This window comes from Acinonyx jubatus, chromosome F2, assembly GCF_027475565.1.
Source record: "Acinonyx jubatus isolate Ajub_Pintada_27869175 chromosome F2, VMU_Ajub_asm_v1.0, whole genome shotgun sequence".
In the NCBI taxonomy this organism is placed as follows: domain Eukaryota; kingdom Metazoa; phylum Chordata; class Mammalia; order Carnivora; family Felidae; genus Acinonyx; species Acinonyx jubatus.
In genome coordinates, this window is record NC_069394.1 from 16,270,254 (window position 1) to 16,297,500 (window position 27,247).

A 27,247-nucleotide genomic window follows, 5' to 3' on the forward strand; every position below is an offset into this window, starting at 1 on the left:
TAAACCAGCACCTGCATTCCCGGCTGTAGAGAGAGCCTTGGCTGAGACGGAAATGGTGTTTAGTTTAAACTAATGATTACTTGATGATTTTGTGATTATTTTTGACTTTAAAACAAACAAAGCTGCCTGCTGGTATCCACAGGTGGGGTCAGAACTGTCCCTCGTATGGTGGAGCTATGGCATGACACAGGTCAAGACACAAGCGGTCTGTTGTCGAACTGTTTTGTCATGATCCTAGCTGGGAATAATTAAGTACAACTGCCCTGGAAACAAAGGAGCAAAGCTAAACCCAAGTAACTAATTTGCCAAATATAAACGCATTGCTTAGAGAGGCAGCAGGCCCTAATGAGGGCACAAGCCACTGGAGAGTGAGAGAAAGCTCTAGATTGGAGCCACATTCTGGCAGAGTCAGAATGTAATCATCTGATCATCACCATAGGGCTGGGGGCTCGGCGTAGCTGCAGGTGTAAACAGAACCTTCTGGGCACCTACATGTATCTCTCCAGGAAGAAGAGGCAAAGTTTTCATATCTTTTTTGTCTCCTACTTTTCCTTTTCATTTCAATGTGAGAATGTAGGCTTGTGTTTCTACGAAGGGACTGGCTTGGGTGGGGCTCAGGAAGGTAATTGTAGAACGGGGCTCTGGAAGAGGTCTGAAAAGCAAAGGGAAATCCATGTAGCCACACGGGTTGGTTTAAGAGTTTGCAAAGATGCTTGATTATTGTTCCTGGTTTTCAAATAAAAAGTAGTTAGGAATGGAACCATGTCGTTAGCAACAAAATTTAAAAGGTGTTTATCTTGTGACTATCTCCACAGAAAATTTATACAATATGCACAACAGTGGAACTCATATTCCCTAAATATATACAATTGACAGCTCCAATTTATAGCTGGAGGAACAGGGTACAGAGAGAGTGATTCTGGAAAAGCAGAATATGTGTGTCTGAAGGGATACAGCTACAGATACTCCCACATATGCAACAAAGTTTGGACACAGAAGGCTAGGTTCAAGTTCTGACTCTACCTCCAGCTACCTGTGACTTTGAACAAGGCCTTTGACCTTCCTGGGTCTCTGTTTCCTTCTCCAGGAAGCAAGACGGGGTTTGTGCTCTCCGAAATCCCTGCTCACCTTCTATAATTCTCCCATCCTAATCTGTTCTGACCTTGAATCAAGGTCAGAGCTGCCAGCATGCTTGAGGACGTGAGGGGGCTTTAGGAAGGCTTCTTGGAACGACTGTTGTACTTAATATATTGTGCTTCTGCAACTTCCCAAGGAGGTAAAGACATCAAAGAAAATAAATAAGCCTTTGCCTTTAGACTTTTTAATTTAAAAAAGAAGAAAAAATGATAAAATAAAAAAGAAGTTTTGTCATAGTAATTAAAAAAAAATCCTCCAGTAAGCTTTTGAATCTACTCAGTGGAGAACACAGACATCTTTGGAGAGGAAGAAGTCTGGTTAACATCGTAACGGAAATGGGATAGGGATGAATGTGTTGTTGCAGGGCTTGGAAGCAAAACCAAGAGAAAGATGACCCAGCTACAAAGGCTGACTTGGTGACAATACCCACCCAGGTCCCCCCAGCCAAGCAAGGTCAGTAAGCACCTCTGGTTTTCAAGATGCCTGGACATTTTTACTCAGCGTTTCTATTGAGTAGCAATAGGACACCTGGGGGCTGGGTACACGTGCAGGTGACTCTATACAAGTATCTTATTCCTGAAGAAGCATGTGTCCACTAAAGTTTTGTGACCCGGATCCTATTCTACTTGCAAACTAATGGGAAACCTGAGTGAAAATCCCTTTAGCACAGCAAATGATCGTCACCAACATTCCTGGTTCTATAAATCATCATTTTCCCAGACTGGCCTCCGGGCACCTCTAGAGTCCTGAGCAGTCGCAGGCTGGTTAGATAAAGTGCCCAGTCAGCACTGCCCGGGACACTCACCACCGCGTCGCTGTCATACAGCTCCACCACCACCAAAGGCGGGGACTCCGCCAGCTCCTTCTGGTCTCCGTGCAGCACCAAGTCATTGAACAGCAGCATCTGGTTCCAGGTTGGGGAGAGGGTTTGGGAAATGACCTGGTAGGTGGGGCCGAAAGAAAAGCAGAAGCTCACTCGATAGGGTTGTAGGGGGCGAGGTGCATTCCTTCAACAGTTACTTGTGGAGGGCAAAGAGAACCTTGTCATCCTCGCTCAGTCCTTTAACATCCAAGTGATGACACAAACCGACGTACTACCACTGGGTACTAGATGCTAGGGGATGCAGATTCCCTGCCCCAGAGAGCTTACAGAAGTTCATGAGTACAGCCCCTGCAATGATTAACACCTTATTTGCATACATAACTTCAACTCAATCCTCCCAGTAGCGCTGTGCTGGCGACACCAGCTCCCCTGTGTTGAGTACTGGGTACCAACTGTTGCACTTAACATGCACAGCCCCGTTCAAACTTCACAACTGTCCTGGGAGGTGGATACAGTTACCTACTCACATTTTACACATCAGGAAACCAAGGCTCACTTGTCTGGAGCCAGGAAGTGGCAGAACTGGGATTCGACCCGACTCATCTGGTACCAAAGCCCAGGCTGCTAGCCTCATCCACCCTCACCAAGTAGATGCTAATATTATCTCTGTTTTATGGGAGGGCAAATTGAGGATGAAGGAGATCTAGTGATTCTTCACTTACGAGCAAATAAAATTTTGTCATCAAATACTCAAAGTGGGGGTTAACTCTAATATTCCTTGCCTGGAATTGTACTGTTTTGTGGACATTTGCATTGAACGAACCAGTGTCTTCAAAATAACCTTCACCATTTTGCATGACATCTTTTTTTCTAAGATGGCAAACTGTGACATTGGTAATTGGCTGTGTCCATCATACGGATGGAGATACCAAAGGACAGAGGACAACAGTCTGCATTATTGGTTGGGAACTGTGAGTGCCTCACCCAAAAGTGGTTCACAGCCCCCCATGCCAGGCCATTCAACTGCTACCCTCAGAGGGGTGTCATTGGTCTTGTATCCTCTACTCCAGTTACGTGGATACTTGTACACCTGCCAGTTTCACAGAGCCGAAGACCAGGGCTGTCTGCAGTATGGGTAGATTCTGCATCTGGGCAGAAACTAGGCTGTTAATGTGTGAGGCTAGTCTTGGAACATTTCTCCCTTTCCCAGGATGTGCAGACAAGCGGGTCATTTCACAGGTGAACACAGCACAATGGCTGCTGGGTCCTGGGGAATTTCCACACTCCCTCTGAACTACACCCTTACTTCTCACTGCGCATGCCAGGCGGGCCAGAGAGAGAGAGATCTAGCCCCAGCTAACTTCCTGGACTCCGAAGAATAAATCTGTCATCTCAGACTTTTACATCAGGAGTCATCTCTAGCCAAGACATTAAACCATTGGCACTGTGGTCAGGAGAGAATTGTTTATTCGTCTTCTTTATGTGAGTCATAAAAATATGCATTCCACAATTTCCTTCCTCGCTCGCTTTTTGCGTCTATGCCTCAGACACAGTGATGTTTTTGACATAACATCTCAGAGAAAACCTTAACTTTTTGGACAGGAGAAAAACGGCTTCGTCTAACCTATGAACAGGAATTACATAGTTGCAATGCAAGGTTATCCTGTATGGCTATCTGACATCACAAAGAAACCTGGGTTTTTATGTTGCTTTTAAAAATAGAAATGCAAACTCTTTCACAGTACACATACAAAAATGTAATACCAAAGCAATTTATGATCCTCACAGCATCTTTCCTGCAGAAATATTTTGACGGCTTCCTTGGCACTTGGGGCTATAAATACCACCTGATAAGATTACAGAGGCCAGCATTCATTCATTCAACATGCATCTATTAATACATTCAACATACAATGTGCTAGGCACAGTACTGGGCACCAATATGGCATCCTGTGTATAACAGGTGCTCAAGAGCTCTTCGCATGAATAAATGCATGGATATTGGCCTATCCTCAGAGTTGTTCCCGTGAGTACAAGGACAATGTGGCCACCTTCCAAAGGTCCCCCAAAAGCTCACCCAAACAAAAGTACATTGTCCCACTTCTCTGTCAAGGTGCCCATGACTAAGCTCTACCTCTTCAGATCTTCCTTAAGGAGCTCTGCATTGTGACCATATTTGATGACGTTTGGGAGACTTTGGTAGCAATTGGCTAACACTTTGAAGAAAGAGTGAGAAACTACAGATGTAGCATGGCTCTAGAATCAGATACCTTTGGAATGGAACCCTAGTTTCATCACCTGCCTCTGTCCAACTGGGCAGGCCATTTTCCCCCCTGTGAACCATAGTTTCCCTCATGTAAATGGTTAGCGCCTACCTTGTAGAGTTGTTATGACCACTGTCTGAGGTAAAGTGTATTAAATGCCTGGCACACAGTAGGTGCTCACTAAGTGCTTGTTCCCCACCCAACTCGACCCCACCACAGTATTTATGAATGAGTAAGCAGTTACTGAACACCTGCCACATGCCGGTCTTGGTGCACTGGGTACTCATGTCTAACAAGAGACTGTCTGTGTCCTCAGGACTCTGATCCCTTGAAATCTCAGGCTCCACACTCCCCACCCTCTGCCATGTCCTCTCCTGTCCTCTGAGGCTCCTCTCAAGCCACTTAGTCCCTCTCCCCTTCTGGCTCCGAAGCCTTTCTCTTTGGGGAGCTGTCTCCCTTTCCCTTTATACTTTGGTCGCCATGAGATTTCTAAATCCCACATCCTCAGTGACCTCTGGAATAACTGGGTGTCCCTTCTGAAATATTTCAGATCGTTACATCATTTTAGAGAGGACTGGTTGTGGGACCAGGCCTGCCGAGACTGCTCCCCCTGAGCTCTGTGTGGTCAGTTCAGGCACGGGCTACAGGGTGAACGGTGGAGCTCAGCTAGGACCACAGGGTCAGCTTTCTCCATCATGAAGGGTGCGAGAGCAGGGCATGTCACACACAGGCTCCGTGGCAGCACGGCACTGAAACAGCAGAGGGAATCCAGAGCCCTTACTTACCCAAATGGAAAGCAAAGTGGCTTTGGAACTGGACCAACGTGGGTTTCTATCTTGGCTTTACCACCTTCCACCTATATAGTCCCTAAGCCTTCCCTTCTCACCTGCAGAATGGGGACACTAATAACATCCACCTTTAGGCTGCCATGAGATGTAGCAAACTATGCATATAAGATGCTTGGCATTATGCCTGGCATGTAGGGAGCTCTTGATAAATGGCAGCTATTATTACTGACAAAAATTAGGTACTTGGTTCAAAATTATAGAGGCAAAGTCCAGGCCTCAACAGAAGCTGTTTTCCCTTTCACACGATCATTTGATAAATGCCATTTGTTCCTTTGAGATATAAGTCTGAATCAAATAAAGCTACTGTATAGAGAGGCAAAATAGGAAGATAATTACATAGCAGCCCAATGAGCTCACTCAAACCCCCTCCCCATCCAGAGCCCCGAGATCACCAGGGCCTGGAACCCCACAGTTTTGTGGCAGATGGAGGAAGGTCCCAGGGGTCCACCCTTTGAGAATCCTCCTTGCTTCTGGTGGGAAGCCTCAGTGACAATAACAAGGAGTCACATAAAGATTACAAGCAAGGCATTGTCCTGGATGGTTTACCCTCTGGGAAATAGATACAATGTCATCATCGTGAGAGCTTTGCTTAAGGTCACACAACAAGCAAATGAAAGAGCTTAGACCTGAACCCAAACAATGTGGCTCCAGAGTCTATACTGTCATCACTGAGCTATGCACTACCCCTCAAAACACAAAGAAGAGAAAGTAGTCTGGAGCCCTCATGTTTCATGTGTTCTCATGCTCCTTCACTAAGTGAGGATGGGGTCACCTTCCTTCTGGGGTCTCTCTCGATTCCCACCCCCACAGAACTAATCCCTCTCCCGTGGCTCTTGGAAGTCTTTCTATGGCCCCACGTTATGGCATATTTCATGGTGCAGCCCCCGAGCCCAGCAAGGACCTGTCACAGAGCAAAAACTCCGCAGCTGATGGAGAAATGGACAAGATGATCTCAGTCTGCAGGTCACAAATCAAATGCAATCTCCCAGGTTACAGGCCTCACTTTGGAGAGAAATGTCAGCCCGTGTAACATTAGCCAGTATAACGGCCTCCATTCATCAATCACTTTATACACTTAACTTTGGGCTTCTTGACAACAGTCATATTTTAAGACGACAGATGGAGGTTTAGTGAGTAAATGTGGCCAGAGAGTAGATGACCTAGAACATAACCTCAGGTCTCTTTGGGCCCTTGTGTTTGTCTTAACTCCCAGAGATGAGCAAATCCTTTGTGAACTCTCCTCTCTCAGAACACGGAATCCTCAAAGAACAGAGTCAGTCCTTGGAGAATACGATCTAATGGGAAAAGCGTCCAATTGGATGTCCACTGATTAGGAACACTTTCACTTTTCAGCACTCAGTGTATAGGAAAGGGAGAGAGCCCAGAGCAAAGCAGTGTAGACCCACTTCCTTTAATTCTCACACCATCCATTAGGAAGTAGTGTTTTCCAGAGGGAGACACCACATTGCACAATTTGAAAGTGTCCCAAATCCCCCAGCTGGTGAGTAGAAAGAAAACAGTGCAAAGTCTAGGGATTCCTGACTACAAAACTGGAAAACGCTCCTCCCCACCAAGAACCCTCAATAAACGTTGGTTCATAAGCCTCATGCAGCCATGTCTGTGTGCTGTTTTCTCACGTGTTTGTTCCCCCACTGAACTTGGCCTTGTGCCCAGCACTTGGGCAGGTGGGCTAGATGTGCCCTTCTCCTCCTCATCCCTCTTCCCCAGCCCCCTTCCTTCACTACGGGTGTGTGCTATCTCGGCTGCAGGACAATGGGTCACACTGGAACAAGAGACCTTCTGCACGGCAATCCTTCCTTGCACGTGTGCTTTGGCGTCTGAAATCAACATACCCAGAGACACAGGTATTTGCAACATGCCCCTCCTGTTTTCTTTGCTGGGCTCTGCTGCGGATCAGCTGTGGGCCATGAGAAGGCAGGCGGGCTTCCCTGGTTACCTTTGTGGTCTGGCAGTGGGAAAGGAATGTGACCTTGGCGAAGGGGTCCGAGAGTCCACTGCTGTCCGCTGCGATGAGGCCCCGGGCTTGATACATGTGCGCTCTCAGCTGAAAGACATGCCGGGCTGTGGACAAATGGAAACGGGCAGGCATCAGTGGGCGCTCCCCAACAGCGAGTACGAACAGGTGTCTGTGCGCCGTGCGCGTCTGTGTGTCCAGAGGCCAAGACTGGGAGCACCACCCGCCTCTAGACTGAAACAGAAGCAGTGAAGAAAGGGGGAGAGGGGGTATCTACGGGGAACTTCGGAGCCAGGCATTCTCCTTGGCCCCCTCACCACATCATGGGTTTTGATCTTCATAAGAGCCCTGTGATTACATAGATAATCATCATAATAATCCCCGTACATGTATAAGGGAAATGGCTCACAAAATACTCTACACACGTTTTCCAGGTTTGCAGAGCTATCAAATGCCAGAGCCTGGATTTCATTTCTGTCAGATTCCGAATTCACCTTCTCTTTCTAAAAGACCACATTTTTTTCTTATGTTTATTATTTATTTTTGAGAGAGAGACAGAGTGCAAGCAGGGAAGGGGCAGAAAGACACACACACACACACACACACACACACAGAATCCAAAGCAGGTTCCAGGCTCTGAGCTGTCAGCACAGAGCCCAACGCAGGGTTCGAACTCACGGATGGTGAGTTCATGACTTGAGCCAAAGTTGGACGCTTAACCAAGTGAGCCACCCGGGCGCCCCTCTAAAAGACCACGTTTTGTGTTTTAGTAATTCTCCTGCTTCCACTGGCCCGCATGTGCACGTGTGTGTAAGAAAGGGGCTGCTCCACTAATAGCTTGTGCTTCCATAAACTCTTGAGTCAACCACTCATCCATTCTTCCATTCAGCCAGCCAATGTCATCTTGAGCGCCTACTGTGTACCAGGTACAGTCTGGTCTAAGGATTGTGAAGTGGCTAAGACAGCCCTTGCCCTCTGCCCTCGGGGAGCTCCAGGAAGAGGGCAGAATATAAGACCAACATCTACCTCCCAGTGACAGGAGGCCAGGAACTAGCGTCCTGTGAGAGATACAGGCAGAGGGCACGGAGGTTAATTAAAGGCAGGAGTGAGCACATCTGATGACAGGATGGGAGCAGAGAGGGGGCTGCAGATGAGGGCAGATAAGGGTTCAGTGGGGGCGTCCCAAGTAAGAGTGGACCTGTCATATTCCTGGGTTCATGGGGCTTTGTAAAGCCCCTCTTGTTTTTTATATTCACTTGCTCCTTTTTACCCCCTTACCCACTCCTGTTCCCTGTCTCCCCCAAAGGCAATACTATACTGTGTTCAGGATATCAGTGTTTTGCATTGATGTGGGGACTGGGATGCAGGAACTCTTCCATACCAGTTTGACTAGCATTACTTTGTTAAATTAAGGGTGCAGATGCCCCCTCTTCTTCCCTCCCATGCCACTCCTAGGCTTATGTCACACAGGTCTGTACATGGACTCACACGAAGTTACTAACCCTCTCTGTGCCTTTGTTTCCCACCTATAAAATGGGGGTAATAATAGTTCTTCAGAGGGTTAATGTAGGAGATCAAAGGACTAGGTGCCTGACACATGGGAAGAACTTTAAAACTGCATAAAGATGCTGGTGTGGTTGTTACTATTGTTCATTGTAATGTGACCTGTGATGGTGGCAGCTGGGGCCTCCTGGGTGTCCCTCAGAGCCCCCAGCTGCAGCCACGTAGGCAGTATGCTGCACAACGCTAGGGGGAACCATTTATTTGGTCAAGGTTTTTGTTTTTCTGAAACCTCTTATCAGCTCTGTCCCTTAGACTGATAAAGTCAGTTTCCTCTTCGCTCTCACAATTTGGTGATCCGTCTTTTGTGTGGTAGTTCATTTTCTACTTGTGGTTGGTAGAGATGTGTCTGATTGCCCCCACTCGAGGGCCAGATGACCCCTCTCTCATCTCTACATCCCCCACTAATTTTCCCACCATGCCTGCCATATGTAGGTACAAGCTAATTATTGGCTGGATGGATATTTTCTGAAGCACCAAGTGAGTGAAGAAACAAAATTCTCCAGTGGGTTTGGAAGGCAGCCAAAGCCATCAATGTCAGTGCACAGCAGAGAAAGTTTATTAGGTCACTCCATGAAAATAACACACTGCAGAGGATCAGAAAGCTCTTGAAAAAGTCTTTCTTCTCCTCTGAATTGTTAGCAGCTGGGACAGCAATATGTCTGGGTACCTTCGATCTCCAGAGATAGAATCTATAGAAATAAGAAGGTAATTTGATATGAGTGTCTTTCACCCAAAGATAAAACCTCTTTTTTTTATTTTTTAAAGGTTTATTAATTTTTGAGAGAGAGAGAGAGAGAGAGAGAGAGAGAGAGAGAGGTGGGGAGGGGCAGAGAGGAAGACACAGAATCCAAAGCAGGCTCCAGGCTCTGAGCTGTCAGCACAGAGCCCAACATGGGGCTTGAACTCGTGAACTGCGAGATCATGATCTGAGCTGAAGTCAGATGCTTAACCAGCTAAGCCACCCAGATGCCCCAAGATGAGACCTCTTTAAAGACAGGATGGAAAACAATGGAAATAAAGCAGAGTTTGGAGAAGTTGACTTCGTCATTTACTAGCTGTGTGATCTTGGACAATTCCAAGCATTTCTGATACATCCTTTCTCCCTCTGTAAAATGAAGAAACTGCCCAGGGTTTATGTGACAAGTAAATTCAATATAATTCATAAAGTAGATGGAACAATCCTTGGTACATTGTATGGGCCATGCATTTTCCAAATAGGGCTGAGCTTTCCTTATTCTTATACATTGACACCGGGCACAGAAATCATGAGCTGAACCTCTGGATAAATATCTCCAGAGCCTTCTAACTACAGAACCACTTGGATTCCATTGGCAGTTAAGGTCAACCGACATCAAACGAGTCTTGGGTAACAAAGAAAGCCTGGATTTGTGGACAATTCTCCAGTGCTTCCAACAATGGCTCAGTTCAAAACTTAACTTCAGTTGAAGTTAAGGCAAAACTGTCATCTATTCTGTCTGAATTCAGCAGCAAAGATCCTGTAAATTGAAGCAATTTGGAAAGAGAAAGCAAATTGCTACTGTAAGACATTAATACTTATAACAAAATCCAAAATGATATGAAAATGTAAACATAATGACATTCATAGAAACTATCTGCATAGAAGAAAGGATTATATAAAGCACGCTGAATTTCTCAAAGTGACCACATCAGGAACCAAGCTGAAGAAACACAAGGGACCCCAGTGATACCAGTTCCCATTGGGTCATTACTGGCAAATGCAAATGCCCGCTGTTTACAGGTCAAAACCCTAGTGCCATGTAAAAGGAATTGCACAGGTCATATCAGCCTAAGAACTTACTGATGTGTTTTAAAAGGCATCTTCTGCTTCAAATGCAAACTCAGTCCACATGATCTGCCTACCAAGAAACTCAAATTGCAATGCCCTCCATTAGCAGAAAACTATAACTTTTACTCCAGATGTATTTAACGATTTCACTTTATTCTTTTGAGATGGGACAATTGGAAGGTAAGGAAGAAAATTTAGAAACTATATTTTAAGAGGGAAATGAGTTGATCCTAAAATAATGTGCAAACAGCCCATGCATGCCGTCCTTCTCATTGTTTTCTCAGAAGCCCACTGGAGACACCTACTGACCCTCTTTGTCAGGTGGGCATTATACCTGGGTAGAGCAGGCTGGCCGGGGGTTGATGGGTGCCAGCCACTTTGGAGGACATCTCTGCTTCATAGCCTGCTGGCAAGTTGTCCAAAATGGCACCGGAATGTCTGGTGGAGCCCAGCCACAGGTACAGGTCGACCTTCGCTTGCACTGACCAACCAGCCGGCCGTTTTCCAGGAAGCTGGGGAAAGGTTATGAGGAAGACCACTTTGTTAGGAGGAGGCTCACTCTTTGAGAAAAGAGGTCCTATGGATCTGGGGACACACCCAGGGCAGGTATTCAGAGAGCAGTTCTCAGGACATAATCTTTTTTTTTTTCTTTCAATGTTTATTTATTGTGAAAAAAGAGAGGGCACAGCTGGGGAGGGCAGAGAGAAGGGGACAGAGGATCCCAAGCAGACTCTACAATGACAGCAGACAGTTGGATGCGGGGCTCGAACTCACAAATTGCGAGATCATGACCTGAGTTGAAGTTAGACGCTTAACCGACTGAGCCACCCAGGCACCCCGTAATCTTGTATCAAAATGAGACTGATTACCCCAGTTGCCACCATGCACAGTCTCAGAGGAGGATCCAGGTCTAGTGGGCCTGAAGCTAAAACAGGCACTTCTGAGCCTTGGATCATTTAAATCTACCAGGAAGGTATGATTATTGCCCCTGTTTGTATATATGAGGAAACTCGGGCTCAGAGAGGTTAAAGAAGTTCCCTTAGAACACTCAGCTTCCAAGTGACAGAACCAGGACCAAAACCCAGAGGAGATAATTCCATATCTAGATGCCAGACTCTACCCCCAAAGCTTGCCTCTTCCCACACTGAACTGAAATATCCTTCCCCCCCACCAAAAAAAGAAAGAAATATCCCTTCCCAGAACTTCCAAGCACCTCGAATCCCAACCACAACATCTACGTCTTTGCTTCGTTCAGAGGGACTCATGTGCTGCTTCTTCCACAGGCCAGGCCCCCATGTGCTTGAAGGGACCTACCCGCCCTACCATATCCTTCTTCCTGGCTAACCATCTCTAGTCCCTTCATCCCCCCCCTCATGCAGCGTGGTTTCAAATTCCTTTTCCACCCTGTACGCTCCCCTTTGACTGTACTCAGATCTGGATTTATGTTTATGTTTGTTTGCATCTGTGTGTTCACGTGTGTATTCGTGTAGGCGGTTTGAGTCTGTGCACATAGAGATGAATGTGTGTGGGTGAATGTGTTCTCAAGATGTGGAGGATACAACTCAGCGTAGCGTGGCTTCTTTATTCCTCAGTCACCAGGATTAGGGGGTTCCTTCCCCACTGAAGGGGTTCCAAACCCCAGACTTGGCTGTGTTCAGAACTGCTGCCTAGATCTTCATTCTTAGAGTAGCTACCTCTCAGATTTTGTTGACTCTTCCAAGTGTCACTTAGCGTTTCTTAGGATTTCCTATCGATATTGTCCACTTTCTTCGGCACCACTTTTTTTCCAGAAGGAATCACAAAATCCTACATGAGAGGCCACAGCGTGCTCTGACAATTTCCAAGGCACCCATGGAGAGCATCTGAATCCAAAATTGAGCATGGCTGTTTACCTTTCTCTCTCGCTCTGCAGGTCCCTTAAATGGATTTTCAGCAACTCAATTCAGCAACTACCTGAAGGGCCATTAGGCCTCACTAAAGCAGTAGGGTCAGGAAGGCATCAGAATGATCAAGACACCCCCCCACCCCGGGCCTCCCTTCATTGGCTCACAAGGAAACCGACTTGCATTCCTTTATTCAAATGCAAGGTCAAGGGTAAGAGAGAAACGAAGGGAACAGAAAAGTAGGAGCAGGTGTTTCTATTTTTCTTTAGGAGTCAAACATTTTACTGGGCTTTAGTGGGTACTTCAGGAGCTGGACCAGTAGAGAAAGCATCCCAGGAAGAGGGAAGGCATGAACAAAGACACAGGGGTGGGAACTAACAGTGGTGATACAGGCTAATGTTTAGTGAGTGCTCACTCCGTGCCAGGAAGGGATTTGCTAAAAGTTTTTAGAAAAGAAAGAGCTGGGGCAAAGAATGACACAGATGAGGATGAGGAATCCTGCTCATTAGGTGGATGAGTTCAGATTTTATTCTTTAGGGAGTGGGATGCCATTATTTTCTCAGCTTAAAAAAAAAAAGGTCATTTTGTTGTTGGTAAAGATAACCACTCTGCAACTCATAATTTTAAAAATTATAAGAAATAATCCTCAACTCATCACTTCTGTAATAACCATAACAATAATAATAGCTAAAATGCATTGAGCATTTGTTCAATAAAACAAATATTTATGAGAGCCTATGGTTATTCTATTGTAATAAAAAGTAATCCCTTTGCCATTTGTAGATATCACTAGGATATTGATTCACAAAGGCAGGGATTTTTATCTGTCAGTTCGCAGTGACGTCCCCAAAAGACTGCTTGGCATTCATGAAGTACTCAATAAATATTTGTCAGCTCATTAATTTATTTTCCTAATAACAATCCTGCTTCACGCATGTTGAGCGCTTACACAGTCCTAGGTCTCTCTCATGTTTCTCCCTGCACACACCGTGTCTTAGTACTTACATACTGTTAACAAGCCACAGGTTATCATTCATCTTCATGGTGAATGAAGAGTAAATATCTTTATTATGTGTACTTTGAAGATGTAGAAATGGAGGTTCAGAGAGGTTAAGATGAGTGTCTACCATCACAGAGCGAGGCTAGAATGACCCAAGACTCAACCCTGCTCTACCCGGCTCCAGAGCCCGTACTCTTAGCCAGGGCTCCTCACACACTGGTCTATCTGCGTGAACTGCCTGGGCATCTGGCTAAAATGTAAATTCTGATTCAGTAGGTCTTGTGATTCTGCATCTCTCCCCGATGGTGCTGATCCTGCTGGTCAATGACCACAGTGGTAAGTACTTGAACAAGACTTAACTTCCTATCTGCGTGGCCCCAAGCAGGTCTGATATCCTTTGTTTACTCTTAAAGTAAAACAACAGCAAAAGCATCATTCATTCCTGCTGCTGTGAAAACAACAGGGGTGTGTGAATTCGCGATTAGGACCAATAACTCAGTTAACATCTTGGGAAATGTTACGTAAGGACCACTAATGGACTCCTAGAGTTTGCAGTTCACCCGTCGTTTAAAAAATACACGAACTGAAATTGCTTGCAAGACGTTGCAGGATATCTCACGTGGGAATCCCAGCTGGAACCTCCGTAACATGACTGAGCATGCTCCTAAGTGCTTTCAGAAAGAGTATCTCCTGTTCAACTGCATGTGCATGTTTAGCCTGGGGTGTCTTCCCCTGGCTCCCTCACTTCCCCAGTTGGCTTTTCTCTCTTGTGTGCTTAAAGCCTGACCAACCACTGCAGTGTCTTTCCTTTTGAGAATAGCATGGTAAGGTGGTGGGGGGGTGGGGCGGGGAGAGGAAACAAAATAATTAAAGAAAGCAAACGTGCGTTGAAAAACTATGATCACCAATGTATACAAACTGCATGAGACAGAATGCTACAGTCTTAGCCCCTCCCAAGCCCCACCCACCTCCTCCAGAGGTCCTGGTGAATGCTGGCTGGCTTTTAAAAACAGGGGAAGTCTTGGCAAGTCAGAAAATGGAGCAAGAGATGGGAATTCACACACATTGTGCTGAAGTTGGTCAACCAGTATCAGAAAGAGAGGGTTTGCTTGCTTTGTTGACGTTTGTGTGTGGCAGGACCCAGTCATCACTTGGTGCTGCATCCTAGGGAAAGGTGGATTGAAAGCGGGAGTCCTGAGAAGTGACTGGACTCAGGAGAGACAGGATAAAGGTGGAGGCAAGACCAAGGAGGGGCTCTCTGGAGTCCAGCTGGCAGGACTCACATGGAGCCATGATTCCAGGCAAAGAGAAAAGGAAAGTGGAACGTCACCCTCTTGTTGGACTCTGAGCACACCCAGCTCCTCCCACAGGGAGTTTGCTTTTGGACACGGATGTGCTTTTCCACCCGATGGCCACTACGGGTAAGGTGCGGATGAGACCGAAGTGGAGAGCTCTGCTCTTTTGGATGGTGGATTGAGCTGAGCTTAGCAAATTTTGTTCCAGTGACTCCACCCTGTCCACTATAGCATTATGAATATATTTAAGTTAGAAAAAAAAAAAAAGATAGGGCGCCTGGGTGGCTCAGTTAAGCCTCTGACTTTCACTCATGTCATGATCTTGTGGTGGGTTCGAGCCCCGTGTCAGGCTCCGTGCTGACAGTTCAGAGCCTGGAGCCTGCTTCAGATTCTGTGTTTCCCTCTCTCTCTCTCTCTGCCCCTCCGCTGCTCGTGCTCTGTCTCTGTCTCTGTCTCTCAGAAATGAATAAACATTTAAAAAAAATTTTTTTCAAAGAGAAAGATCACGGAACCAGGAACTATGATTTACTATTACTATTTACTATTTATTTGGCCATGTGACTTAAGATAACGCATTTTAGTTTCCTCTAGATTAACATTCTCTGAACTGGACCCCTAGTAAAAGTAGTTTCCCAACATTTGTAAATAACTTTTCTAGATGAATAAGGTTGGCAAGTGTGAGCTGTAAAAGATAAAGATGTTTCCTGACTGCAGAACTTCTGGAAGCCTTCTACCAGCTAATGGGCACCGTGAGACCCCACGAGAGGGTGCACCTGCAACCCCCCAAATGGGTTTGAACATGGAAGTTCACGGAGCTGAGGGCTGTTCCACAGCATAAACTCTGGGGAAACTCTGGCCTAGAGATTTTGGATGTTTGCATTCTATGCTCTGTCTTTCTGCACGTTTAATTCTCAGCTAAGAAACCAGAGTGAGTGGCAGGAAGGTAAACACTTTGCCTCCCTGATGCTGCTCTTTCTTTCTTCAGATTTACCATTTGGGTGAAGAGAAAAGGGCATAAAGAGAGGTGGAGAAAGGGAATGAATAGCAACGGTGACAATCAAATCAGGAATGGAAACAGTTTTGCTGAATCATCTTATCAAGATGTTTCATCAAGTCAGTGCAAGTGAATTCAACGACATTTAAAAAGCTATCCCCCAAAGTAATCCCAAAGGCAGAAAGAAAATAACAGACAAAGACGTCAGCCAGGGCCACAGGGTGAAGGTTCTGAACTCTCAGTTATGTCCATCCTCTGGTTTTATTTGACAGTTGTTCTTTGTTCTAATTTTAAATAAATCCGGCATACGTCAAAATATTTGGGAGGAAATAACTTTACACTGATTTTCTAGCATTTTCTGAAACAATTTGCTTTTTTTAGGACAAATGTTTCTCGTGGCCCCAGAATCCCTTGGATGGAGAAAGTTGAAGAGAAGCCCTTACATTTGCGGTAAATAACTAGAGTGAACTTTTTTTTTCGGTTACAGTTTCACAGGGATCGGTTTAAAAGTCATGTTATCCACATGACAGAAAGTAACATACATGATGAGCCACAAATACTTCACCAGATATGAAGGGGCATACAATTCCAGAAACATCCTCTAGATGTTGGATGCCCATTTGTTTGAACACCAACACTGAGCGATTACTCTGGATGATACTCACTCTGTGTTCTTCATGGGCAATTATCCACTTAACCCTCAGCATCACCTCCATTTGACGGATGAGGAATAGGAGACACAGAGATGTTAAGTAACTTGCCCAAGGTCATGCAGCTCGTAAATATTAGCCCCAGAATTCTGTAGTGGGTTAAATACTGTATTCCCCTAAACTTCAGACGTTGAAGTCCTCACACCCAGTAGCTTAGAATAAGACCTTATTTGGAAATAGGGTCATGGAAGATACAGTTAACACGAACCTAAACTGGAGTGTGATTCTTACAAAAAGGACATCGCATGAAGAGAGACACCCACAGGGAGAGCACAGTGTAGAGACTGGAGTTATGCTCCTACGAGCCAAGAACCGCCAGGAGTTAGAACAGTGTTTTCAGAGGGAGCATGGCTCCGCCAATACCTTTATCTAAGATTTCCAACCCTCAGAACTGTGAGATAATACGTTTCTGTTGTTTAAGGCGCTTAGTGGTACTTCGTTACAGCCGCCCTGATAAACTAGTACAAATTCCAACCCAGATTCACCTCATTTCAGAGCCCAAGCATTAAGCCATTATCCCCTGCTGCCTCTTCTGTCTGCAACATTTGATAATCACATCTAAGGGAGACTCTAACATTTGGATGGCACTTAGAGGCTACCCAGTCTAGCTGCCCATTGCCATATTTATATCAAAGGGACTAAGACCAAATATGGACCTCCATATAGGAAACCATTTCCCTGTAATAGCTATCATGTGGCCTGGTTATGTCCTCTGGAAACACACACACACGCGTGCGCACACACACTCAATTCATCATCCATGTGGTAGCCCTACAAACACTAAAAATCTCTATCAAGACATCAAATCTTCTCTTCTCAGTTAAACACTGTTATCTCTTCACCGTTCTTCATACAGCATGGTTAATAAGCCTTCTCACCCTCCCCCTCAGGCAGTGGAAGATAATTATGTTGTAGCAAGAAATCAGAACTACAATTTCCAGGAAAATCTACTCTAAGTTGGGAAGAGTTAGTCAGTCAAATTATACATTCTTGTCAGTCACTGGTGTGTGTCAAGCCCCTGGACCACTCTTTTTCCATATTTTCTCAAGTCTATTTCTGGGATAGAAATTTATAGTATAGGTAGAATACCCAGGGTCTCCAAGAAAGGTTCCAATTTTGACTAAGAAACAGTAGGATCCATCCAGAGATTCTACCTATGATTGTCCACTTGTGAGGCCTCAGGGGAGGCATCAGGTGACCCGGTCTTCATGAAGGGTACAGGAAACCTAGATGAAATTTCACAATTGGAAGCCACCAGGAATCCTGAACTGCCAGTTCTGTGAAATACAAACCTTTTCTCTTGTCATTTTCCTTGAAAATTTTCTTTTTTTAAACATAGATGAACTCATGTGAAGAGATGCCATGGACAAATCACACAAGAGAAAAGGTAGAGAGAAAACTAATAGAAAAATGGTTGGTTTTCCTAATGACCAAAGAAATAAAAATTAAAGCAACCTTGAGCTACATCTGCTACATTAAAAAAAAAAAAAACAACTTTATGTCTGTTGACATGGTAATTGGAAAACTGGGGAATACTCAGCCTCAAGACGGTCTACTAAATCACAATTTGAATCAAGAGGAGACAAGGTGTTTCAGCTGTCTGTCCTCAGACCTTTGAAAGTTTGGGGGAAAAGTCAGGGACATGGACACACATGAAGAATGCTGAGAGACTCAGGAAAAGCAGAGATTTCCTATCGTTGAGTCAAAAATAGTGCAGACTTACTTTGAGGAAATGAGTTTTGATCTTCCCACAGTGTTTGCCCATCTGCTCACCGACAGGGGAATAGAGCACGTCTTTGGAGGCGATGCGGGCATATGCCACCTTCTTGTTGTTGCTGAGCATCCAGATGAAGACATCGGGGATGGTGTGCTGTGGCTGTGGCAACAGAGGGGAATGGATTTGATGGGTTGGTGCTTAACAAGTACCCTTCCGGAATTCTCCTCCCGGAAATAGTCCCTGTCTGAAAAATACATTCTGTGACTTAAACCATCAAGGCACTTAAACATCTGTGCAGTCAAGCAAGTTAAGTGTAGCTTCTTTGAGAAAGCCTTATGTCATGACTTCTAAGTACATACAAACCCCGTACGTCCAACTTGGCTATTGTGCTTTGAGGATACGCAAGTTGGACCCATGATTTGGCATCTTTGGTGACCTACTTTTCTCCAACTATGGAACAAACATCTTCCCCTTTGTTGTTGTTTTTTTTGTAATCATGTAATGATTTAGCCTCAAACATTGGTCCCCCTAAGAGCCAGGTAGCTTTCCAGAATATTCAAAAAAAAAAAAAAAGCAAAAACAAAAATCCATGAATGTCTTTCTATTTGCTCTTTTTTTTTTTTAATGTTTATTTACTTTTGAGAGAGAGAGAGAGAGAGAGAGACAGTGAGAGTGGGGAAAGGACAGAGAGAGAGGGAGACAGAATCTGAAGCAGGCTCCAGGCTCTGAGCTGTCAGTACAGAGCCTGACGCGGGGCTCAAACTCACGGACCGTGAGATCATGATCTGAGCCAAAGTCGGATGCTTAACTGACTGAGCTACCTAGGCACCCCTCTATTTGCTCTTAAGGAAGGAAAAACAATTCTACAAGGGACTTTAGACCTAAAATATGGTTGCCAAGTATTTTAGCTCTATTTTAGGTTGTTATTCAGGAGAAATTCGACTAACTTGCACATTAAATTCTACTTTAAAATCGAGCTAATCAAGATAGGAATTACAGAATTCCCTGCCAAGAGGCCCATTATGTTGTGTTTGAAATGCATATTTCTGAGCCAACATAGCTACCCAATCAAAAGGGAGGTACATTGTCACAAAGTACGCTTTTATTTTCCTGGGCTCGAAGTGGGTGCTCTGCCTCTCTAACCCCATAATCCTCTGGCATAATTTGTTCTCCAAGAGGCATCCCTTCTCTCCTTATACGGAAACAGAAACATCAGCAAGGAGGTTTCCCTAGCCAGAGGGTTGGTCAGTCACAGACCTGAAGTCCTGATGCTTGGTTTGAACCTTCTGGGTGCTTATTAAAATTCCTGAATCTGTTAAAATGACTTCCTGTCTCACTGTTTATTATGTCCCCAGGGAATGATGGATTTGCAACAAGATATACCACTTTTGAGATTGGCAGAAGCAGTAATGTTCTGTATCTCTCCTTGAAACCTTCCCATAAAAAACCCAGCATCTGACAGAAGCAAATATGTGGACCTTTTTAGAACATTCTAGAAGTCACAAAAGATACTGTTTACAACTAACTTTAAAGGAGAAGCTGTTCTTTTACTGGATAGAGTTTAAAAGTCCACTTACAGTTGAAAACTAATCAAAGGTCCCATACTTATTTTGACTTTTCTTGATTCCATTAAGGAACAAGCTTTTTATTTCTGCTGAATACTCAGGCTTCATTAAAAAATCAATAAAGCTGTACATGTTTGGCTTAATTTAAAAATCGCCATTCTCACGCCTAAACTAATAGTGACTGCTCAGCTCTGCAGGGCTTGGAAGAAAGCATTGCTCTCCACCTTTTATCCTTATCAAACATTCAAACTTCACTAGGAATATATTTGTTCTAATCTCCCAAAGGAAGTTTGCCTTTAGAGTTGATTACCTCATCAACAAGGAAGCGGATTTTTTCCACAAAGATTTCGGCTTCATGGATCATTTCATCAAGAGATAATTTTTTCTTCTGCTGCTGAATGATTGCCTTGGCTTCCTTGGCCATTGTTTCCTGAAACAAGACAGGAGTCCATGTGGGTTTTTCTAGATATCTGGACATAAGTACTGTCCTGTCGCTGGAGAATCCTGAAGGTGCTTGTTAAGTCCCACACCAAGCCATTAATGGGGCTGTTTCAGGGTCTGCCAGTGTGCACACTGCCCATTTAATAGAAATGTCATAGACATACGGAGGCAGTGAATATCATCTCACCTTTGTTTGATAGATGAGAAGCCAGGGCCTGGAAAAGTCAAAGGTTTGTCAAGGTCCCATGGCTCTGTTAGCCAGGACCCAAATCCAGTAACTAAAACGTATTGAGTTCTTACCCTGTGCCAGGCAAAGCCCTACCTGCTGAATTAATCCTCATTGCTCCTCACAGCCGTCTGAGAGTTTGGAACATCCATTCAGCCGTGTTTATGTACAGAGGAAATCCCAAACATTTATAGTGATTTCTGAGACCCTGCGTGAGTGGGCCTTGCCTACTCTTTGCTTCATCTTGTATCGCTTCATACACTGGGCCCCAGGCACACTGGTCTTCAAGAAGGCCCAGAACACATCAAGCTCAGTCTGACCTCAAGACCAGTGTGCGTGGGCTTTCCTCTTGTTCAGATGTTCCTCCTGGACTCTGCACGGCTCGTTCCTTCCCAAGCCTCAGCCTCAATGTCACCACTGCGTCCCGTCCCCCACATTTTCCTGATCACCATGGCCTTACAAAATTTCCTTCATAACCATAACCTGTAATCATTTTGTTTAGTTGTTGCTTACCTTTCTATCTTCCGTCTACTCCCCTAAAATGTAAACTTCACTAGGGCAGGGACCTCCTCTGGTTTGTTCTTACCTTGTTCTTACTTATTCTCAGTGTCTGGCAGAGTTCCTGACACATAGCAGGTGTTAAATACATGTTTGCAGAATGACTAAGTCAATCAATCAATCAATTCCTCAGGGGCGAGTGCCAAGTACTTACAGCGCTGTGTTCCCAGCACCTAGCACAGGGCCTGGCACATAGGAAGCCTTAGGTACATGCTGGCCAGGAGGACTAAATACTTGCTTTGTATCAGGTACTGTCCTAGGAGCCAAGGCCTAGGACAGGGGAAGGCACAGCCTTCCTTCCCTGAGACGTGACAGTTTGGTGAGCTAAAAGCAATACATGTGCAAAACATCAGGGGACCAGGGAAAGGCAGAGCTCGGTTTTATAGATGCCATGACATTTACACTGGGTCTTTAAAAAGGAATGGAATTCATCAGGTGATAAGAAGAGAAAGGAAAGTCCAGACAGAGGAACCAATTACAGATAGAAGGTATGTAGGACTGACAAATGCCAGTGATTTTTGAAGCAATGGCAATCTAATCAGGTTTGTGTTTTAGGAAGACCATTCTGGTTGTGGTCTGGGTTGGAGGAAGCCACGGTCTGGGCCTAGTGGGTGCTAAGGAACTCAGTTCAGGCAGCAACACTGAGGATGAAGAAGTGGAACAAGTTCCAGAGTCTTTAAGGGGAGGAAGCAACAGGGCCTGTGGTCAGATCGACTATGGAGGGTTAGGAGTAAAGATTTAAAGTTGAGTCTAGGCTTCTGGTTGGAGCAACAAATGCAGCTGGTCGTGCTAACAGAGGACGTGGAACAAAGTCAGATTGGAAGCCGATGGGTTTAATAGGATGGGTTGAGTTGGAGGCGCTGTGAGACAAGCAGTGATGTGTCCACTGGGAGGGTGGAAATACAGGTCCAGAGATGAGGAGGGACTGCTGGGCCACTACAAGATATTGAATGCGTGGACTCGTGTGGGTCAAGGACTGTTGGATGTCGAGAAGACCCTGTATTTCTCAATACAGAGCTCTGTGGGCAATATGTAGTGCATGGATGTTGCAGAGACAGGGAAAGGCAGCCGGAGGGGCTAAAGAAGAAATGGGGTAGGAGGAAGATCTATACAGTGAAAATCTGGCCTCCCTTGGAGTACAGAGGCGGAGTACATAAACCCTTGTTTATTATCCTGGAAAGAAAGGTGAACCAGTTTCGACACTTGGGTCTTAGTGTCTAGACGATGATTAATTAACTGTGACCTTTAAAAAAAATCCTTTAATCTCACTGAGCCCCACTTGCATCTTCAAAATGCCCCTGACCAGTCAAACACCGAGTCGTTTTTCTTTGCAGAATTATCACGGCCTCCTACAAAATGTCCCTTGGTGCCACTGTTGGAGCTGAATTTTCGAGGTGAGATAAGCCAGGGTCTAACCTGGTCTGGCATTTCTCAACCATCACTCATTCGATAGGGACTGAGGATCTGTGAGGCATGCAGAGCTGTGCGGGTTCTCCAGGCCACAGAGAGGTATCAGCTCCTGCCCTGATGTCAAGAAAGTTTACACCTCTTCACAATTTTTAATGGAAGAAAACTGAGCAGGGGAACAACAGTTATTTTTTGGTCTCTCCATTTGTGAGGCAAAGAAGTCTATGCCTTTGACAAAATATAAATGTCGAGAAAATGGTCAAAGAGGAAATCCATCAGAATAGGATATAGGACTGGTGGGCTTCTAGATCATTTTATAAACATTCAATAAATGCTCATTCCTTTCCAACTTACCCATATATTCCCTTCTCACTCATGCTTCTACATCACGCAGATGTAGAACCTTTAGAACATTATCCTCATCTGGTCTATGACCTATGCCTCATCCATGAGGTTTATTTTTAAAGCACATGTTTTAATTCTGTTCAAAGTATAAATAGATTTTCACATACCAGCTCCTGCCAACAGAGCGTAAGTCGTTTCTTATCTAAAGTGGTTTGGTTCAACATCTTGGGCTTCTTTTCTGCTTCAGAGATAAAGGCACTATAAGAGAAGAATAACCATTTGGAAACCTACTTAGTGAAAATCCATTTATGTACTTCCAGAGATTTGCACATACACTTCCTGCAATACAATGGGAAAGTTGATGGAGCCACGGAACCAAGATTTCTCATTTAGAATTAAGCAGTGGTGGGGGCACCTGGGTGGCTCAGTCAGTTAAGTGTGGGACTTTGGCTCAGGTCATGATCTCACTGTTGGTGAGTGTGAGCCCCGCATCAGGCCTGGCTCTCTGCTGTCAGTGCTTCAGATCTCTCCCTCTCTCTCTGCCCCTCCCCTACTCGCTCTCTTTCTAGCTCCAAATCAAATATCACATACAACTGTAGAAAGATTCCAGTGCTAGTGTGTGGAGTGAAAAAGCAACCTGCTGAACAAAATGTGTGACATTTGTGGAAAAATATAGTGTTTTCGTGAATGTGTGGGTCTGCAAATGCACAGGAAAAAAAATCCAGGAGGACAAATCAACTTTTCTCTGCAAAATGGGATTGGAGAGAGAATTGAGAACACTTTTTCTTCATACATTCCTACCTTTTTTTTTTCTTTTGGTAAGATGAGCATGTAATACTGCGAAGAAAAAAATCAACGACAAAGGAAACAAAAGGGGAAAACACCACACTCCCCGGTCCTGCGTCACCGTCGGAAACCTCACTAGCAATTCTCTTTGGACATACTAGTCAAGTGACATTTTCTCTTAATTTTTATTTATTTATTTTTTAATTAAAACAAAAAAAAATTTTAATGTTTATTTTTGAGAGAGAGAGAGAGAGAGAGAGAGAGAGAGAGAGAGAGAGTGCAAGCAGGGGAGGGGCAGAGAGAGAGGCAGACACAGAATCCGAAGCAGGCTCCTGGCTCTGAGATGTTAGCACAGAATGCGACAGGGGGCCCGAGCCCATGAACCACATCATGACGTGAGCCGACATCGGATGCTTAACTGACTGAGCCACCCAGGTGCCCCATTTTCTCTTAATTTTTAAAAAGAATATAAAGAATTATATTTTGAAGAAGGCATCTTGTTGCCACACGTCTACCTTCTGAGACACACAAGAAACTCCATTCCACTCCCGAACGGACCAGCTTAATGAGACATGGTGGACACTTCTGACTTCTGATCTCTCTCTCCCTTTCTCACAGGGGGAAAAATCATTGATTCCCTCAATCAAATTGGAGTAAATGACCACGGCACCTGTTTGTGTTCATTCTTCATCTTTCATACCCAGCCTGCTGTGACCTGTGGACGGCCTCCTCACCTTCTTGTGGCAAGTGACCTGTCCCTTCCTGGGGAGAAGCCCCAGAAGTCCAGCTGCCTCACCATGAAGGGGTCGCAGCGGGGAGGAAACAGGAAGCCCACCTTGACCTCAGGTCCAAGCCGCTTTCTCAAATCCAAGTTTACCAAATACAAAACTAACATTTTGATCTCTGTCTGACCCTCATAAATATGTTTTCAGCTGCTTGTAAACTTGTAGGGAAAGGGGAATGATCATCACCCCAAGTAGCCCCCTAATATAGAAAATTATTGAGCTATAATTTGCCCACACACAGTTTCTAGAAATAGGAGATCATGAAGCTTTTTAAAGATACTCAAAGAGAATTGCAGGTCACACTTAGCTCACAGCAGGAGCAACACTGATAGATATTGCTTCTATAATGAGAAATGAGAAAGAAATAAAGATAGAAAGAAATCTATATATTTATTTGTTTGCTTTCCTTTTATAAAGCAAAAATGATGGGTAACTGAGAGATTAGTAAAGATAGAACTTATAAAGCAAAACACCAGAATTTAGCTACTTAGCTACCCCCATCTATTAGATTTTGCCTTCCATCAAATGAATCTCCACCCCTTCGCATTGTTTCCATTATGACTAAATCTTTTTTTCTTTTCTTTTCTTTCTTTCATTTTTTTATTTAGAGACAGCATGAGCAAGGGAGGAGGGGGAGAGAGAGGGAGAGAAAGAGAGAGAGAGAGAGAGAGAGAGAATCTTAAGCAGGCTCCATGCCCAGCGTGGGGCCCAACACAGGGCTCAATCTCCCCACACTGAGATCATGACCTGAGCCAAAATCAAGCGATGCTTAACTGACTGAGCCACCCAGGCACCCGTCACTATGATAAATTCTCACTTTTGCCCAACTCTTCACCTAATTCATTTCAAGAGTTAATCCAGGTTGTTTCCTTCTGTAGTAGACAAGCCCCTACAATGGCCCCCCCCAGTGACCTTCTCCTGCTTTTCTTGCCGTTGTGTAATTCCCTCCCTTTGAACGTGCACTGGACCTAGTGACTTGCTCACAGTAGAGTATGTCAAGAGTGATGGGGGTCACTTCCAAGATTAGGTTATAAAAGACCATGACTTCCATCTTGCTGGCATGCTCTGACTCTTCTTGCTTGTTCATTCTGATGAAGTCAGCCACCATGTCGTGAGAAGGAGCCTGGAGTAGCCCACGTGGTGAGGAACTGAGGCTGACTGCCAACAAGCAGTCAGGGAACTGAAGTCCTCAATCCACCAGCCCGTGAAGAACCGAATTCGCAAAAAACCATGTGAGTGGGCTTGGCGGTGAAGCCTGCCCACCGGGCCTTCAGTAACTGCAGCCCCAGCCCATGCCTTGATTGGCGTCTCTGAGAGGCTCTAAACTGTGGCTAAGCCACAGCTGGACTCCTGACCCACAGAAACAGAGATCATACATACTGTTTAGTCACTAAATTTGGGAGTTGTTACTCCATAATAGGTAACTAATACACTCTATTTTTAAATCTTTTATTATTATTGATTGCCACCTGGAATCAGAGTCCTTAATTGGTGTTTGCTATGTTATCTGAAAAAATTCTACTAAACAGTATTTGATTTATTATCCAATCTCATTGTCAAATAGTTGCTGAGTATCTACCAGATGTAGACACATGCTTGGCATAACATTACTAGCATTTTTCTTGCTTCATTAGAAAGTCTCTGCAGTGAGTCTTTCTTTTATCCCTCTTCTTCTTTTTTTTTTTTTCCTTTGTTTTATGCTTTAGTTAAGTGTCAGGAAGCAACCGTGAGCCCACAAGTGCCGGCTAAATTACTGAACGAAATAAAGATGGATAGAACACTATCAAATGCCTATCTGAATGCATGTGAAATCAACTATTTTCTAAGGTAATGAAAAGCTGATTCCATATAAGCTCAGCAACCCACATGCCAGCTGTTCTCCCGGTACCTGCTTTGACTGATGAAGTCACCGAGCACCATCTTCATTTTATCTTCTGATGCTTTCTCTGAAATCTTGATCAATTCTCTCACTTCTTCTATACTTTCTTCCTGGAAACAAACCATAGGGGTAGAGGGCTGAGGGGCAGAAGGAGACACTGTAGTGGAGACCCTGATTGAAGTATCTCAGACATAGTTTGCTGATTTTGTGTTTTAGAAATGAAGGAAGATTTCCCTCATTTTCTCGTGTCTAAACTGGGAAATGCTGCTGCATTCTAACTTTGAAACTTCCTTTTCTTCATTGGAATCAGTCCAAATACAAGTCTTCTCCTGCCTTGCTCAAACTCATCATTCCTATTCCAGATCATTTCCTAACAGGGAATCCTTTATTTGGCATCTACTGTGGGGGAAAACTCATGTCAGGAAATACCTAACAAAGGAGATCAAACTAGATACGACATAAAAAACTTGAAAAGCAACGTTCAAGTCAATTGATTATATGGGAATATAGTAATACTGAATAATCCTGATTTAAAGGGGATCAATTCTTCTGATTATAGGAGTTTGGGGCAGCGGGTGAGGTGGTATAGGAGAAGAGGACAGGTTGCATATGACAATGGCTTTATGCTTGCATATTTAATAATCATACTTTTCTTTTTAGGCCTATTCCATTCAGTATTCCATTCAGTGGCACTCAAAGGAGGGATACGGCACTCAAAAGGCATGTTATCACTGCTTTGCCAGAATCTATAAAAATTGTATTACACATCAAAGTCTGATGTCTGGGGACATATGTTTCCCTCTTTCCCCCTCACTATAAGAACAGGCAAATTGTGGAGTGGTTAAAAATATAGGTGTAGGGTCAGCAACCTCTGTTCAAATCCAGACTCTATCCTTATGACTGAACTAACCCCCGCATGCCCATTTTTCTGCAAAGTCAGGTGATAAGAGCGCCCACCTATAGCACCACCGTAGAGAGGTGTGGACTTCTTCAGACGGCGCCTAGTGCTTAGTAAACAAACATTCAGTCATGTTAGGCATGATACACCAAGCATGGCAGGGATGTGGCACTGAGAAAGGAACTGGAAATGAATGGTAAAGGCAGCTATGGCCTCTAGGGAGGCATTCTGTTTTGGTTTGTCGAGCGCCGGGACACAGGAGTCTCGTCTGCGACCGTGACACAATGAGGATGGCTCCAAAGGAGTGCTTTGGGACACTGGGTGGTGGAGAAGAGACTGGG

The 27,247-nt window shown here is 44.6% G+C and overlaps 1 protein-coding gene across 4 annotated transcripts in view; it reads right to left on the reverse strand.

The window, feature by feature from the left end:
• FER1L6 (fer-1 like family member 6) overlaps positions 1–27,247 on the reverse strand; it is a 155,496-nt gene that overhangs the window by 58,656 nt on the left and 69,593 nt on the right. For all 4 annotated transcript variants that reach the window (XR_008292528.1, XM_027063947.2, XM_053208155.1 and 1 more), the window contains 7 exons: positions 26,018–26,118; positions 22,726–22,816; positions 19,892–20,011; positions 18,023–18,175; positions 10,752–10,929; positions 7,030–7,154; positions 1,943–2,077 (listed from right to left, as the gene is read on the reverse strand). Coding sequence is in view for 3 of the 4 variants with exons in the window: in XM_027063947.2 (XP_026919748.2) it covers positions 1,943–2,077; positions 7,030–7,154; positions 10,752–10,929; positions 18,023–18,175; positions 19,892–20,011; positions 22,726–22,816; positions 26,018–26,118 (903 nt within the window). In the remaining variant the exon portion in view is untranslated. The remainder of the gene's footprint in view (positions 1–1,942; positions 2,078–7,029; positions 7,155–10,751; positions 10,930–18,022; positions 18,176–19,891; positions 20,012–22,725; positions 22,817–26,017; positions 26,119–27,247) is intronic.